Genomic DNA, 17,003 nt, shown 5'->3' on the forward strand with positions numbered 1-17,003 from the left:
GATTATGCCCCCCACAAAAGCGCTGCCTAAACTAGCCGCTGTCACCAAGACTGAATTTCACTCCTCTGGTTTAGGATTTACCATTTTTGATAAGGTTTGGGAATTGGGACCTCTACAAAAGTTGAAAAGAACCATTTTTCATTTAATTTAGAAGTAAATGCATCAATTTGAAAATAAAACTAATGCACTTTTAGAAGTAATGAAGGCATTTAATCTGTTAATTAGAACTGCTAAGGAATAAAGGTCAAAGGTTAGGCTCCTGGATGAAATAATTAAAACTTCAAAGTATATTACACTTTTTTTATTAGACGAAATTTTGTAATATATTTATATATAAAAACATGTTTTCTTATGTAAATCATTAAGCCTTTGTCATCCGATTTAACTTGAGTTCTTAGTCAAGCCTTAATTTAGAAATGAATAATTTCGCTGTCTTTCGCAAATTTTAATTTACTAAAAAATAAAAAAACTTACGACACAGTTTACCAAATATGACTTTTTTTAGTATAAACAGAATTTAAATGATTATCATTTTTTTGATATAACAGTTGTTTTTCACGATTTACAATTATCAGCAATTTGAAATTTAATTTAGTACAAAGAACTGCCTACTACTAAAAAGTGCGTCAACTATTTAAGATTTTTTTGGGGGGGGGGAGGGGCGGGTTTACCATTTAAGAATTTTTAATGAGGAACTTACGTTATTTTGTAGTTTTTGGGATTTATGGAAACATTTGGTTTTATTTTTATTTTAATTATAATTTTATACACGTGCGACTTAATTACAAAGCCGGAAAAATTTTCAATTTAAATATAATTAAATTTAGTTATAATTACTTTTTTATTTTTACATAAAAACAATTAATTAATATAAAGCGATTGATTTTAATACCCTGTTGTTAGGCTTCTTGGTACAAAAAGCACGATAGTTATACAAAAAACGTACAATTACAATTCGTTATTAAAAATTGGACTATTTACACATAATTTTAATTAATATTTTACCACTTAACGCATTTAAAACATTTGGAGGAATTAATTATACAAGTTTTACCAACTTAACCTCTCTATAATTTGACCTTGACCTTTCCAAAAAAAAAAAAGAAATGAATCACGAGTGATTTGCAATCAAACTATAGACGATTAAGATAAGGGGTTAAAACTTTAGACCTAAACTAATTAGTCCCTATAGATTGTTAACGAGCTTTAAAAGGTTAATTATGTAAATTCGTTCCCTCATCCCTAAATTAGGAGACGATTTGCTTACCTCGTTCTAGGAATGAGAGAATGGCACCAGAGGGAGTGTGTTTGTGTTCTAGTAGATTATTATACCTTCAGATAATAGCTTTGAAACAATACACGAAGCTTTCTTAATGGATAAACGTTTTACAGCTAAACATTATCGTTTGCTTTAATGAAACGCCATTTAGAGATAAATTGAAGACGTTAAGAGAAAGGAACTGATAGGTTTATTAATTAACAATTTATTTAATTCTAGACTCATTAAAACGATTTATAATTTACCCTGTTTTAAAATAGTTCATCAATATTTTTTTATTCATTTAATTTATTTATATATATACCTAAGACTTTGAAATACCACAGGCAACTAAATGCGTCAATATATATATACCAGGGTAGTTAATTAACTGAGATTAAACGTAAATTACTTGTTTAATTTGATCTATGTTGCTTACTACTCTATGCTTTGCACTCTGGATTGAATTTGAATGTTGCACTGAATATTACCATGCTGCAAATTATTTTTAATTGGTTTAAATATAATTTAATAAGGGTTTTTTTGCCACAATAATATAGGTTTAATATTTTCATAATGAAGTTTATTTATTTTTTTTTTGGCACGAGTTATTTTAATTTTCGTCTATATCATTATAATTAAAATTTTATTTCTCTTTCTATATTACAATATTATTACTGTTTATACACAAAGAACACAATTGGTTTTTTCGTTTCTTCTCATGTTTTTAATTCGCGAATGTTTAATTTTACCGTTAAAGCAGACACATAAAACGTCATCTTACACGATTTATTTTTTACATCTAAGGGGTAATTAGTTACTTTACAATTTAGGTAAGGGAATTATATAGTAATTTTGTAAAATTCAGTGGTGTATTTTGAGTGAAGGAGTGAATTGGGGAAGTTACATAAAACAAAATAATAATAATAATTTACATAACCCTAATTAGGAATTTACAACTTTTGTATGTACATAATTAATTACCAAGCTCTCTAACTTTACGTATCTTTATGGTCCAGAATTAAAACAGAAATTAATTAATTACATGATATGCCATTTGCTATTCGATGAATTATACCTTAATTATTTTATCCAGTTATTATAGAAAAAACTACTTACATTTAAATATAAGTACATTAGTTTTGTAAATAGATTCAGAAAAACAATGGGCTTATATATTTTTTTTTCGTTTTTAAAATTTTTTGAGGGTGAATTTATGCAAACGATACTGGTATTATAATTTGGTTATGGACCATTTCAACCCAATGAGCGAGCTGGAAAGCATTTAACCTCGCCTGTGTTTGTATATTCTCTTAAAAACCAATTGAGGTTGTTAAATGACCTCGCTCAAACCTATGGGTCTACTTAGTAAATCAGCTGCCATAGATTGGACATTGTACACTATTTTAGCAAGCTATTTGCAACCTGGATGCGGAATCATAGCTGCAAGCTCGCGCTCGTATTCTGTTAATTACTCATCCAGGTTGTACAAAATTCATTCATCCATGGTTCAAGATGGAATTCAATTCTAATTTTTCACTCTTTAAACAACGCCATCGGATATGCTAGCAGTTACCTTAACCTGTATTTTCTCTGGTTGTACTGTTTTGTTGCCATGTTAGGCGGAGCTATTATGGTTTTAGTTTTCCCAAGGGGATAGCGCGGATTTCCCCATGGTTCCAAAGAATTTTTAACCCTTTGTATTTTTAGTAATCGCGAGTAACCTCGGTTCATACGTGAGACAGTGGCATATGTTTCCCGTGACTAGAAGGTACCTGCCCTACGTGGCTCACGGGACTCATTGGCTTGAAGGCCCTAATTTGGGAGCCCGACTGAGGATCCGTCATCATGACGGCAGACGGAGTACAACCCAAAACTCCTCCAACTGGGATTAAACCGGACCCTGGTAGTCCAACGGCCCCCATGACCGCGTGATGGTGGTGTCTATGGTCATCATCAACGCCTCTTTTACACAACCTTCCCTTGAATCTCTTCCACGAGTCCCAAGTCTTTCCGGACCATATCCAGAACCCGGACGTGATTCCAACAACCAAACACATGAAGTACTTGAGCATGAAGACGGAGTAATCGGGTTTAACTTCCAACGTGGTACACGGGCAGTTCATCTTGCGTTCCCATTGTTGGCGAAAATGCTGCTCGTAGAAGTAGCAGCCGATGACTATGGTGGCTGGAAGGGTATACAGGACGCTGAAGACTCCAATACGGATCATTAACTTTTCCAATTTGTCCGCCTTTGCGCGAGCTTGTTGACGTATGACGTTACGTATACGGAAAAGCGCCACGAAACCCGCTAGTAGGAAAGACGTTCCTAAGAGCAAGTAAACGCATAAGGGTGCCAGGACGAACCCGCGTAAGTGTCCCAAGTCTTGGTTACCGACCGAACATATCCCGGCGATTGGGTCACCGTCAACGGCTCCGATTGCTAGGATAACTATGCTTTTCACAGTGGGAACCAACCAAGCGGCCAAATGAAAGTACTGGGAATATCCCGCGATAGCTTCATTACCCCATTTAAGTCCCGCAGCCAGTAACCAAGTCAATGTCAGGATGACCCACCACAAGGAACTGGCCATTCCGAAGAAATATATAAGTAAGAATACGACGGTGCACGAATCTTGACGACCGGTTACGTGGTAACTGATGATGGGTCCGTCGCAAGAGACGGCTTCGTGTCCCATGACTAACCTGACTATGTAACCGATGGAAATCATCAAGTAACAACCCGAGAGGAAGATAATTGGTCGTTCCGGGTACCGGAAACGTTGCATATCTATCAGGAAGGTTAAGACCGTCATGCTAGTGCTGGCGCAACACAACACGGCCCATAGACCGATCCAAAAGGTGGCGAACGACTGCTCGTCCTTGTTGAAGAATTTTCCTCGGCAGGGCACGGCGCAGTTCATGATTGTCCCCGTTTCCACCTTATTGTAGTATCGGTAATCGGTATGGTCCGCGATCATGACGTTAGGCAGCCGGCATTCGCAAGCGCATTCATCCAATATACCCGGTAGTCCTGGTAACCCAGCAGCAGGGAGACCAGAGTTTGGATTGTTGCTTGGAACCAAACGGTCTTGCCTGTAATGTTGTTTATTTGTAAATTGTTAGTTTCAAATTAGTGAAAAGCACGCTTTCTAACATAATAACGCGCTTCCTTTGAAGTTAGATTCTCTCAAGTAAATTCGAAATTAAATTTGCAACTCTGGTTAACCCTAACTCAAGAAACATTACGTACCTTTCGCGTCCCCGAAAAGGTCTTCCTCTGAAACTGGGTCTCTTGGGATCTTTAATGCGAGGCCTTTGACCCGAACCCGTTCCGGATGTTCCACCAGGAATTCCAGGGTCAGGATTCTCGGGTTCGGCACCGTTTTTGGCGTCCATGCAAAGTCGTTCCTGGTCCCCGAACTCTGGTAACTCTTCGCAGCTCATTCTCTCCGGCCAGGCGAATCCATATTGCAACATAATTGGTGCGCATCCTGCTCTAGCTCTCTCGCAAACGGACCTAGAAAAAGAGTGAGATTTGTTGACATTAACACACGAAGCCTTTCACTTTGAGTCTAAATTGAACGCGAAGCGTTTTAGCCGGTGCCACTCCATGGCGATTTAATATAACACCGTTAAAACTTGAACTTTTAGAATAATAAGACGCGTTAATATAAAGGGAAATTTCATCTCCTTTAGGCTCTCGCTATCGCATAGTTTAAATAAACAGTTGAAAGCGCCGGTGTCGACGATATAAAGTTATTAAGCTCGAATATTCCAGTAAGTCCCGGGGGAATTTTCAGAAGCTTCGTGGCCGAATACCGCGTCCTAACCTCCGTTACGAAAGTAAACAAACACGAAACTAAACCCGAGTAAAATGAGCCTCCCATCCGCGCTATTACAGCCTTTGGTTTCAAGTTTATCAACTTCTGAAGAGGCCGATGGAAAAGGTTGGTTAGAACTCGTCGGAGGTTTGGATGTCGCGGGTCTTATAGAAGCGGACCTCGTAACTCTCAATTTGGCCTAAATCTAATGCTTATTGACTTTGAAGCTCAAAATGCATTAGGGCCAGGCGAGCGCGGGACCCGACTGGTCTCTAGAACCTATATATTGGGCCCCTGCCCCCGCTTACTCGCCAACCGGAAGCTCTTGTATTAGAGCACTTTCCCTTCAACCGTAGGAGGGGGTTGTAAGGTGTAATGGTTGAGAGAGAGGGGTCCACGATGCCAATGTCGCTATTATGTCGAGGAAGGTTGGGGAGTTCCCAGGGGATAGAACCCACAGAGAGCCTCAGCCTCTTCTAAATCGATTCGTCAAACGAGAATTTTACAGGAATACCCTCTCACTCTTAACTATAGAATTACATTTAAAATTGTTGATGAATAAAACGCCTGTTCTTAAAATTAACAGTTAATTAATCAAACGAGAGTTACCTTAAAATCACCAAAAAATTAATAACTAAGGAAAGACCACCCTACCCTTCCCTTTTCAAATACAGAGTCACATTTTGACCTTACTAATAGCTCAAGAACTCCCACTAGATCTTCTTGTAAATCTCTTTAGTCCTTGCTTGTTTACTAAATCGAGAATTCGCGTGTGTGACGTCAAGTCTGTCATTTCGAATTATTTCAGAAAAAAAAACCGTCATTTGCATATTTCTAACGCATAAATAATTAAACTTTGGTTAACCCTGCAAAGTTTGAACCCAAAACTATATCTTAGAGAGAAAACAAGAAAACTTTCCTATAGTTAAGTGTATTTTTAAAATGTATTCCGCAAGGAATTCAAAGATTTTTCCTTTACCCTTCGATCAAAACAAAATTCCTTGTTTGTACGTGTTAGTATTTGGTAGCACATAAATAAAAGTATATTAACGCAAAATAATCATTCTTAAAATAAATATTTAACCATTTTAAAATTTACTTGTCTACCATGGGTAAGAAAAGAGTGTCTTAGGTATACTTCGGGTTCGTTTTGTTCCGGGAGCGAAAAAAGTAAAGTGAGAGAGAAATTTTCGCTTGATTGAAAAGAAGCAGAACAGTAGGCGCTTAGCGTCGCTTTCCTTGCACTTTTTTGGGTTCTACAGCGGAATATCTTTAAGGAACTAGGAAGCGGCAATAAGGAGCGCTGTTTTTAAGCGTACCGTCACGCTTGGTTTACGTCCAAATTTATTCCCGGCGCTCGGATCATCAATTATAAGCCACCCGCTTTCTCTTTTCTCTCTCCGAGGGAGAAAACTTCGTAGCTAAAAGTTTACTTTTTTAGCTACAAATTGGGCCTGAAGATGTATTTAAAGAGGCACTCTAAATCTTACCGCGCCACCGCGGTAAACTAACGATGTCTATATAGAGGCCGTATGATACTCTTAAAGCTTACTACTAGTGTGCCCTATCCAACCTTCAACTCCCAGAGATTAAATCTGAGAATTAGACAACCGTCCATTTTATTTATACGGATCGCTCTTAAAAAGCTCTAAATATGGCTTAGATTACCGTCTCTTTAAGGAGATGACGTAACCTTTGACCTTTGAACCCCCTTAATATCAATTTTGGCAACCTATAATACTCCGTGATTCCAACAGACAGATCCTGCCATTTAGAATTTGCTTGGGAATCGTTCAAATTGTATATTCGCCTCTTCCCCGAAATCCCCTCTCTCTAAACCTCTGTTGTTGGAATCCGAATTATTGACATAAATTCCATAATCCTTACTCGCGTTTCCCAAAATCTAAACCATAAACTCATTTGCATAAAGATTTCATACTAGATAATTCTAGGCTATTAAATTTCCTAATTTATTTATTTTTTAAAAAAAATAAATTCAACATAAACAATGGAAAACTAATCTTGATGGTTAGAGTTAATTAACCAAAATAAGTTCCTCCCCTCTCATTGTGTAAAGGAAAATTCCATGGTAAGATACCATCTCAAAGTAAGCCAATTAAGACGGTTTAGGCTTTTAAAACTGCTTTATAAACACACGAGAATCAGATTAAAGCCTCGGATAATGACGTAAAATAAATGTAGTTAAATAGTTTAGATGAGTTACTAGATAAATGAAGAACTTGTCGCCCCAGTAACTTTTAGCGAATTTCTCTTTTACCAAAGAAAAGAGGTGAAGTTCGTTCGTAATGGGACTCGAAGGAAGTACCTCACACATACGCTGACAACTTCTTTACCTATACTTTCCCATTTAAAAGAAAAATTGGGGGAATGTCTTGCTATCTCTCTTGCGTGTCCGCGATGTGATGGGGACCTCAAAGAGAGTTCTTTTCAAAAGGACCCTAATAATCACCTCCTTTTCTTGAATAAAAGGGTTGGGCCACAAGATACAAATCTATAAATTCTTCGTGTCAATAAAATAAGCACTTCTTTTCAAACTACTACTTCAATCGGTAACAAAATTGAAGAAACATTTCCATAGTTTCTACCGTACCTGGGAAAGCATTTAAAATTGGGGCCAAATAAACAATGAAGCAGTTTTATCTGATCAACTCAGTGAAATTCAAAAATTTGATAACGATCACAGACAAATAAATTTTAGGGTCAGGGTTCAAAATGATTTATAAGACATCTGTCACACTTTCCCGGCAAAACCCATGGACAAAAAGACAAAATTGAATTACCTGCAAGCTGGTAGCCGTTCCTGGTAATCTTCCATACAAATTGGAGCGTACATCGAACAAAGAAAGAATCTCAAATCATCGGAACATTGAATCTCGACCAGCGGCCAAAATTGATGAACTTCTAGACCGGCTTCCTCTTGGGTATCGTGATGAAACTGATTGGGCATCGAAGTGAAATTGTAGCCAATTCCCCGACACATGGGGATGGTGATTTCCTCGCATCGTTCCCGGTTACTGGAACCAATTCCTCCTCCGCCATCACTGCTTCCGCTGACCGCCGCTCGACCGCAAGCCACCAAAATTAATGGCAGCAGCCGGAAAAACAGGGACGAAGCGACCCCGTAATGACAACAATTCCTAATGACCCTCAGGGTCACCATAATGATGTCCAATGACTATTTTTTCAATTCTGTTCAACTTCTCAATGTCATAGTGGTGGCACTTATGACTTTGCCTCCAAGTATTCTCGAGAAATACAGTCACAAATTCGCGCTACACGAGTATTCCCAAAAATCAGTGGATAAAGTCAAGCCCATATGACAGAACTTCCTTGCGAGATAAATTATGCGAGAAATGTTTTCCCGTTAACTTTACGCGATCCCGTTACGTTACGTGCCAAAGGCGAAACTCCTTTTCAGTAACGCGAACCACGATCCTCTGAACTGGAAGGTTGTGAACGTTCTGCTGTCTCAATTCCAGAGCCAAACTCTCCTCTCACTCAGTCTCTAACGTCACAGGGATTCCTCCAATGGAAAAACCGATCGAGATTTTCCTAGCGAAGTACTCCTAGCTGGTGAGGGCGGAGACGGAGACCTTAGGGGGACGACTGGTAGTATACTGTAGTAGCTTTTCCAGTTTTATCCCCAAATCAATTGTCAGTTTGAATGGAATATAGGTAGGAGTTTGATGGGGGTCGAGATATATTGTACTATATATTTTTTTCTTCGTATATTTCTCGAATGTTGGCAGCCAAGAGTGATTTTTGGGTCCTTTCCTCGGGGTAGCCACAATACCTGGTTTGAAGAAAACAAATAAAAGGCTTGAGTTAGCTCAGCTTGAAGGAAAAGAGGGAAATATTTTCAACAGTGCATGCACTCAGATTTTGTAGTCGGTTAGCATCTTGGTATGACCATATATTGAACCCACCAGTCAGGCGAGTTCTCTCACCCCGCTTACAAATACACCTTTGATATTATCTATTATCTATAATTCAGGTCAGTCCAAGATGCTAACATACTAAACCCAAAAAATGTTCCTATTTTATAAAAGTGATGGAGCATTTCGATGTTTTTTCAAAATGACCGTAGGGTTGGACTTACTCCTATTTACAGGAGTGTGGCAGGATCACCAGGGGGTATAATCTATGTATTATACTGATTTTTGGGTTCAGGTTTTACTACAGTTTAAAGGTAACCCATAGAAAAAGGTGTATGGGCATACAAATAAGTTTTAAATTCTATTTGGTAGATTCTCTGATTGAAAAATCTTGTAAGGCTTTCAAATCTATTCAAGTTTACCATCTGGGGTAGAAATCGTATCGTTTTAATACAAATCCACAAAATCCTTTTATGGCATCGAAATTTAGAGAGAGAGAAAAAAATTGACATCTTTATGAAAGACCTAGAAGGCTCTAATTTCTCGCCTATACCATTTGAATGCATTAACATTAATTTACGGTTTCTGCGAAGTACTTTTCGACGTTTATCTCAAAGTGATATTGAAATTATTTGACAAATTACCCGCAACCTTAGGTAAATCATCCTAAACTGGATTAAATGTTAAGTACAACATCTTTAAAGTAACCCACGATTTAAGTTTAACATTGATAATTCATAGAGTTTAAAATGAAGCGTATCTCCCTCCCTTTATCAAATATTTGAAAGACATAGCGGAACCATTTGGGGTATAAAAGGTGGGTGGGTCGTTGTATAGAATCTTGTCGTTTTGGTAACAAGTTATTCGAAAATGCGTGATCTAGGGGTTCCCAGTTTTCGAGGCATACCTTGCCAAAACCTAAGCCTCGCAGTCAGTCTACGTATAATTCCAATGCCCGCAGAGCGAGCATCGCTATGGAAACCTTACATAATTTATTGAATCTCTACCAGAATATGCATCGAGAGTCGAGACATGCATGCACTGACTCTTCGGGGTGCGAGCAGCGGTGGTACGTACGTGGTTTGGCCTAATATCAAGCGTATATGCAATTGCCAAGATAGAGTGACTTTTTACATTACTGTTACCTCGTGAATTCTACAGTTCCACGTAGCACGTGCTATTGCCACCCCATCCCCCCGTGGGATCTAGAGTAAATACTAAACGGAGGGAGCAAATACTGTACGCTTGTTCCCCAGGATGTCTTAAGTCTATATACTCCATGTACTACTCTAGCGTTATCCAAGCACAGTTTCTCCCATTCCAATTCTACGTTGGGACTAATATAAGCGCAAATATCGTAGCGAGAGGCAAAGATTTCTGATTGTTTATCTTCTTAGCTATTCCGGCACCTCGGTGTATTATGTTTACAATCGTGAAAGGAAACAGATTTTCGCTGAGAAATTAGTATTTAAGATGGGGATTTTTGGTTTGTTTCTTTCAATTTACGATGTCGTGTGTTTCCGCAGGTGTAACCCGAGAGTAATTAAAGTTAGGCTCTTATGCAAAGTGCACGGGGCTTAGCTAGGGTGAAATAAGGCAATTGCCACGACTGATAGGCAATCAAAAGTCAATGCGCGGTCTAGGCATTGTAACCGCGCGGTGTTGAAGAAATTTCACCTCCTCTCAAAATAGACGCTGCTGGTCCTCTACAGGAGGAAATCGGTAGTAGGGTTGCGGGTTTCCCGCTTTTACGAGGTCATTAGTTAGCCGTTAACCCCGGCTCCTTTTTGCCGATTCCAGAACCGAAACGTATAAACACAAAACAACCGCGAGCAGTCGTAAATGTCTGGGGCTCTCTTCTCTTCCGAAATTTACAGCGTTCGCTTCTCCTCTCTATCTCTCTTCCGAGTCTTCTCCATTGGAGACGGAGGATGGGAGATGAGAGAAGACAGAGAAGAAGAAGAAAAGATGATGGCGTGTAGGGAGGCTGGGAAGAGAACTTAGGAGCTGCAAAGACGATACTCTAGTACTTCATAATCCGAGGAACGGCGTTGTAGCTCGTAAAGCAAACCTTATCGTAACTGGCGTCGTTAAAATCCATCTTTTCTGACGCCCGAAATGTCTCGTAGAAATCTCTCTAATTTAATTATGACAGTACCGACAGATAAAGAGATTTTACAAAATTCTTTTAAATTAAGTAAAGAAAGATAGTTCAAAGCGATTTCCTTTAAAACCTTGAGGTTTTTTACTACTCGTAATGAACTTCCGGTTGTTGCGAATATGGGCAGATTCCTCATTCCTTGGGCGAGGTTTATTCGGGTTTCCCCCCTATCAGAACTGTCAAAAGTGGACCAAGTCCTCGTCAGAAAAGAGACCCCCGCATACAACACCGCGCGCCAGAGGTTTTTGGGTTCTTGAAAAGGAAAAAAAGAAAATCGCGGGGATGCTGACGGAGTATTTGGGAGGGCGAGCTAGGACTGAGGACCAAGTACTTGAGCCTTGCCTTACCATCAGAGTATATTTTAGCCCCCCTTTTTAGGGGGGAGGGTTTAGAACCCCTGCAGATATAGCCTGAGATCAGCTGGGTTCAATCGCGCGGGAGATTTTAGGGATAAAGAATCCTAGGCCAAAGAAATAAAAAATATCACCAAAATACCTTGCCCTCCAATTTTTTTCCCGTTGTTTTTGCCAAAAATTTAAATTGTTTCTATATATTTTTTAACTGACTAGACAGTGTCTGTAAAATGGATTTGTGTTGTATTTTTTGCCGTTTCAGGTGTGAGGATTTAAAGGAACTTCAGTGCAATAGGATATCTTGGAACCAACCTATGTGACACACTAAATGACTCGTGTTGCTTATGGGTAAGTCAATCTTTAAACATGAAGATTTTGCACGCTCGTGCACGTACAATGCGCAAACCTGTTTGTTGTTATTGCCATTTGCATTCAATTACTAGCGTCTGCAAAATGATCTATAACCATTGACGCAAACGCAGACCTCTAATGGGTCATAAGCAGAAAATAATTCCACGAATTATTAACAAATACTATGAGCCGTGCCCTTGGGGACTAAACTCTTCAACCACTTTACAAATACCAAGAAGTAAATTATGGTCAGGCATTTCAACTACAGTTTGCAATATATTCAATTGCTGTCCGTACAAAATTTCAAACACGTCAAAATACCTGTAACCCTACTGAATATTCCATTTGAACACTAAGCGTATTCTTGTACCACACATTCTCACATCAAACTATACTTTATCGCGTCCCTCCATCAATTCCTCCTACTATACCACGGTCCGGGTTACGGGACAATGTGGAACCACGAACAAAATACCATGGTCCTAGCTGTCAAAATAAGCGATGACCGTCAACGGGCTACGACCCTTTTAAAAAAGAGGGTGTTTCTCTAGAAAAGAGGAGGGTGGACTTGCATTTTCTTTTTTTCTATCTCACGTTGTACTTAGGACATTGGTAAGAAGATAAAGAACACTATAACCCATGGCCCGTGACGTCGTTCTTTTTGGAATTGGTTCCAGAGAAAGATGGGCCAGGTCAGATTTTGGGGTTCTTTAGCAATGGTAGAATTCTGGAAATCTTGAGATATATTTTTAGCAGGAATTTAAAAGAAGTACTGATAAGATTGAGGTTGCTAGAAAAGGGACTATTCAAGGGGGTATGGGGTTTTAGAAATGGACTGCAGTGTTAATACTGAACTCCTGGCCATGGTAAATTCAGAATCTATTTTTGGAAACTTTTGCAATTCTTCATGGGAGGGTTGAGAATAATGTTGACCCATCAATTTTATCGATACACACTAGATCTAAAAGATTTACTTATTTGAATGGCTGCAGTGTCCAATATTTCAGTTCAGGTGTTTGGCAACAAACCAAGGAAGGCTAAAGAATTCCACCCTCCATTGAATCTTTCAGCCCTAGGCCAAGGCATCTGATATTAAAATTGCGCAAAAGCAACGCCTGTATTGGAGCAATTACAAACACCAACCCACGTACCAATTACGCAAATACCTCAATGCTTAATTTAGCCCGTTTTAAACATTTTTTAACCAGCACCATAATGAAAAACATTCTATCCCACTGGTAATCGATGCAAAGTAACTCACTCTACCGTACGTTACGCAGTTTGAAATGCAATTGCGCATACTTAAACTGGGACAACCAATAATTGGGCCACAAAACGTAGACAGACGATGCGAAGTACATGTTGTAAAAATTAGGATTATTGGGCCTTGGAAACAGTACAAGTGGTTAAAAAGGTCTGAAGTATTTGTCGAGGGAATAATAGCTAGAAACCCAGCATCAACTAGCTCTATCCCCTTTCGCGACTTCAGTATAGAGATACGTCGTCTGAATTTCGCGGATTCCTAAAAGGGGTACTAATAACCCGGTAGATCGTCCTCCCGACACGAGTACGCGCTAATTGAAGCATTAGCGCTCTTGGAGACCGACTGCCAGGAAAGTGAACCCACTAAAGCCAAAAGGGAAAATTTTCTCAATTTACTTTGGTAGCGTAGCACCCAAGTATACGTGGTTCTGGGATGCGAGTATATCGAATCAATGGAAAAGTGCACTGTAAAATAACTCTAAGCCTTTGCAGTTTCGCGTACTGTCTTATTTATTAGCGACGATTCCAGTTTTGGCTTCCGCAAGCCTGCATGAGCACTCGTTTGATAATTATACTGCACCCGAAATGATTAAACTAAATTTGGGCGGAGGAGGCGTTACCCAATGCTACTTTAACAGTCACGAGAGAGAGAGAGAGTGTGTGCTTCATCCGAAAATGAAAGTTCATTATTTGAAGTGAAGAAAAATATAGTTCACGACGGCGGTTCTCTGTCCAATCCACCTTATTCTTTGCCCCCGGAAATTAGGCTTACCTCGGGATTCATGGAGGAAAGTGAAGGGAAGAAATTCGTCTGTCGTCTGCTACACTACATTTTTGTGGTCCTTGTAGCAGACGACAGATTGATATCTCCCCGTTACTGTCCTCCACGAATCCCAAGATAAGCCTAATTTCCAAAGGATTAAGTTCAGTAATCACTACGAAATATTTCTTTACGACGACTCGAAACAGTTCTATAGAAATTGGGAATGTTTTAAAAGTCTAACTGATGAAGGAATTTAGATGGAAGTGATGTTTTACTTCAAGTAATGGACTTCAAACTAAACCTTAGCCGGAGAATTATAAAGCGTCGAGTACTTGGCGGGTACGCGGATATATATTTTTCCCCATTTCCCATTGGATCATTAAGCGTTTTAAGAGAGACTCATTAAGGCCTAATCGTGTATATATATATATATACTTTTACTCGGTCTGGCTGGACCGAGGCTTAATCCAAGGCCCGAACGAATGAATATTTTTCCGCCTTCTCTTCTGGAGAGTTCGTTCAGCGAAGGAAATAATGCAATTTTCGTTTAAAACCCTATTATTTGAATCATACGATGAAACACAAATATTTTTCTCGTCCCTGTTTTTGATACCAATGGTATTTTCGTTAATTTCGGGTTAGACTTTAATTGTTACAGCAATTTAATGAAAGGATTAGTTTGTAAAATTCTGTACATACCCAACGGAATAAGCTATAGAAAATTGCAAGGGTAAAATATATACATATATAATTAAAACCGTAATGGTATCCTATAAATTCGAAAAAAAACGTCATTTCGCGGACTAGACTAAATTAAGGGTTCAGGTTTAACTTGTTTATTTTATTTATTTTTAAAATTTGGGAAAAAGAAGATATCATTGTTAACATCCTTTTCTTCTTACGTCATATTTAACCAACCAATGACATTACTCTATCGGCCATTTTTAAGACAGACGTAGCTTAGTCTGTTTGTAACTTTCTGACAGCGGTTAATTTGCAAAAACAAATGATTTGCAATCGTATTTAAATGCAAGGATAATTAAGAATAGTTTCGGAATTAAACTCTTTCACAATGTAAGGCTGAAAAACATGTTTGCTTGATTGTTATTTTTGTAAGAATTTCTGTTGAAGAAGCTAAGGGAAAATTTTAATGTTTCGGGGATTTGGGTACCCCAAAGATAACCGAAAAACAAAAAAAGGATGAAAAAACTAAATTTCGGTCCAATCTTTTAGCGTACCATGCTGCACTCGCCTCCCATTTAACCCTCCCCTCTTTGCCACACTGGGGAATTGAGTTGAGGATAGAAGCTCTGAGAGTCTGATCGGAGACTTCGGGAGCCTCAAATTCTAACAGGGCCAGTTTTGTAGGCTTACTAATGTTTTTCTAACCAAACCTTCCCTACATCTTTCAAGTCCTCGGCTAGAAGATCCCCCGGTAGAATATACCCCCTTTTTCCATCCCTCTCTTGCCCCGTATCTTTTTACTTCCTACCTGTCAATCAGGAGAACCAAGCTAGGCCTAAAAACCTCCCAAAAAAAAAACCTTATCCGCCAGTTCACTGCTGGCTTCGAGAAGGAAATTCGAAATTATATCCACCGTCTACTCTAGCTGTTTTAAAGGAGAGATGAAATCATGAAACGAAGCTGAGTTTTGAGACTACGTCATTTAAGCAAGGTTTGTTGTTGATAAACAATTATTACCTAGAGGGTTTTGTTCCTTTTAATCGAAAGAGAGAACGTGTAAGTTCATGAATATTTCAAATTCGTATGTTAAAGACGATACCAACAGATAAGTTTCTTGAAGGAGTCCGAACAAATGTTCACAAGTTGCATCTCTGTGAAGTTTATGGGCACTGCATTGTAAACCATAGTCTCTGCAGATGTGGAAAACACGATAGGGACTTGGCACTGTACTACGTCATGCATCTTCACTATAGTTTCCACTTATGCTAGAAAAGATACCAAGAACGGGAGTCGGAAAAGGTGCTGAAATAGCTTATAATCCATAAAAAGGACACCAAAATGGCGACCGGGGTTTATGAGGACTGCGTTGGAAACCGTAAAAGATACCAAGAAGGGGTCGGAAAATTTGCTGAAATAGCTTCTAATCTGCAAAATGGCCACCAGAATGGCGACAGTGGGTGGTGTTATGCTTAAATTGCCAAGTCCCTACTGCCAATAACTTCTTTTATATAGTATAGATGTGTACATAGTTTCAATTCGAAATATTCATTATTTTAAATATACTCTTTCTAATAAAATATTAAAAATTATTTTTGCGAAGTATTTCACTCTCCCTTTGCTGGAGGGGGATGGGAAGGGGGTGTAAAAGAATCTTTCTCTATAGGATGCTGAGCCCGTAGCCCCAGATGTCAGTAGTTAGTTATCGGGAAGACGTGATGAAACGAGTTACCAACCAATGTCACTTTATTTTTAAAAGTTATTCCTTCTTTCGAATCTTTTTCTTCTTTTGGCCCTATCCAATATCTCGCTATCTCTTGGAGATGTATGCGTGGGTATTTCGTGTCTTTAGTCACTATAGTTAGCCACGTGTGTGTGTGTGAGAGAGAGAGACAAGTTGCCGAATAAGAATTTCAACTTCAAAATGTAAAAAAAGAAAAAGTAAAAGAAGAAGAAAATTCGAAAGGGGGTTGATATACGATAAAGCGGTATAAATCTAGTCGGAATAATTTATCGAAGTATTGGCCCCAAAGCGGACAAAGTTTCCAAATAGTTTATACATTTTCAAAGGATTCGTTCCTTCGACCTTGGAATTAACTTTCAAATATTTGTGTTTAAAAGACGTTACAGACACATAAATCTTAGTTTGTTCTTTACAAGATACACGAATTTATTTTTGAGTTTTAAAGTTAAAACGTATACTTTTATTTGTAACGGGGCTAAAATTTTGGAATCACGAACTATCTAGAGAGGCCTATCTTGCTTGCTCGCTGGCTGCCACTCAGAAGCAATATAGGCTGAGTGTTTGGGAGCTTAGCTCTAAAAATCTATTGTGTATGCAGGTGCGCCACTCCTATCATCCCTCTTCCAACATCTCGCGCCTTTTTTTCTTCACTATTCCAATATCAACAATGACGTTTTTTCATATCCCTCCCTGGTAATGCTTGACATAG

At 38.7% G+C, this 17,003-nt stretch overlaps 1 protein-coding gene and 1 long non-coding RNA gene across 2 annotated transcripts in view; one reads left to right on the forward strand and one right to left on the reverse strand.

The window, feature by feature from the left end:
• Positions 1 to 285: 285 nt before the first annotated feature.
• The window catches only part of LOC149654152 (frizzled-5-like), a 37,763-nt gene continuing 21,045 nt past the window's right edge, over positions 286 to 17,003 (reverse strand). The window contains exons 2-4 of the mRNA XM_089845547.1: positions 7,884 to 8,896; positions 4,512 to 4,778; positions 286 to 4,354 (exon numbers count right to left, since the gene is read on the reverse strand). Coding sequence (XP_089701673.1) covers positions 2,989 to 4,354; positions 4,512 to 4,778; positions 7,884 to 8,263 — 2,013 coding nt within the window. The 5' untranslated portion in view covers positions 8,264 to 8,896 and the 3' untranslated portion in view covers positions 286 to 2,988. The remainder of the gene's footprint in view (positions 4,355 to 4,511; positions 4,779 to 7,883; positions 8,897 to 17,003) is intronic.
• Positions 15,206 to 16,142, forward strand: LOC149654153 (uncharacterized). Its single transcript, XR_016370515.1, has 2 exons — positions 15,206 to 15,544; positions 15,646 to 16,142. It is a non-coding gene; the product is annotated as an uncharacterized LOC149654153 (long non-coding RNA).

Source organism: Phalangium opilio, unplaced genomic scaffold (assembly GCF_054372755.1).
Source record: "Phalangium opilio isolate 3A_F unplaced genomic scaffold, DU_Popi_V2 ptg000079l_1, whole genome shotgun sequence".
Classification (NCBI taxonomy): domain Eukaryota; kingdom Metazoa; phylum Arthropoda; class Arachnida; order Opiliones; family Phalangiidae; genus Phalangium; species Phalangium opilio.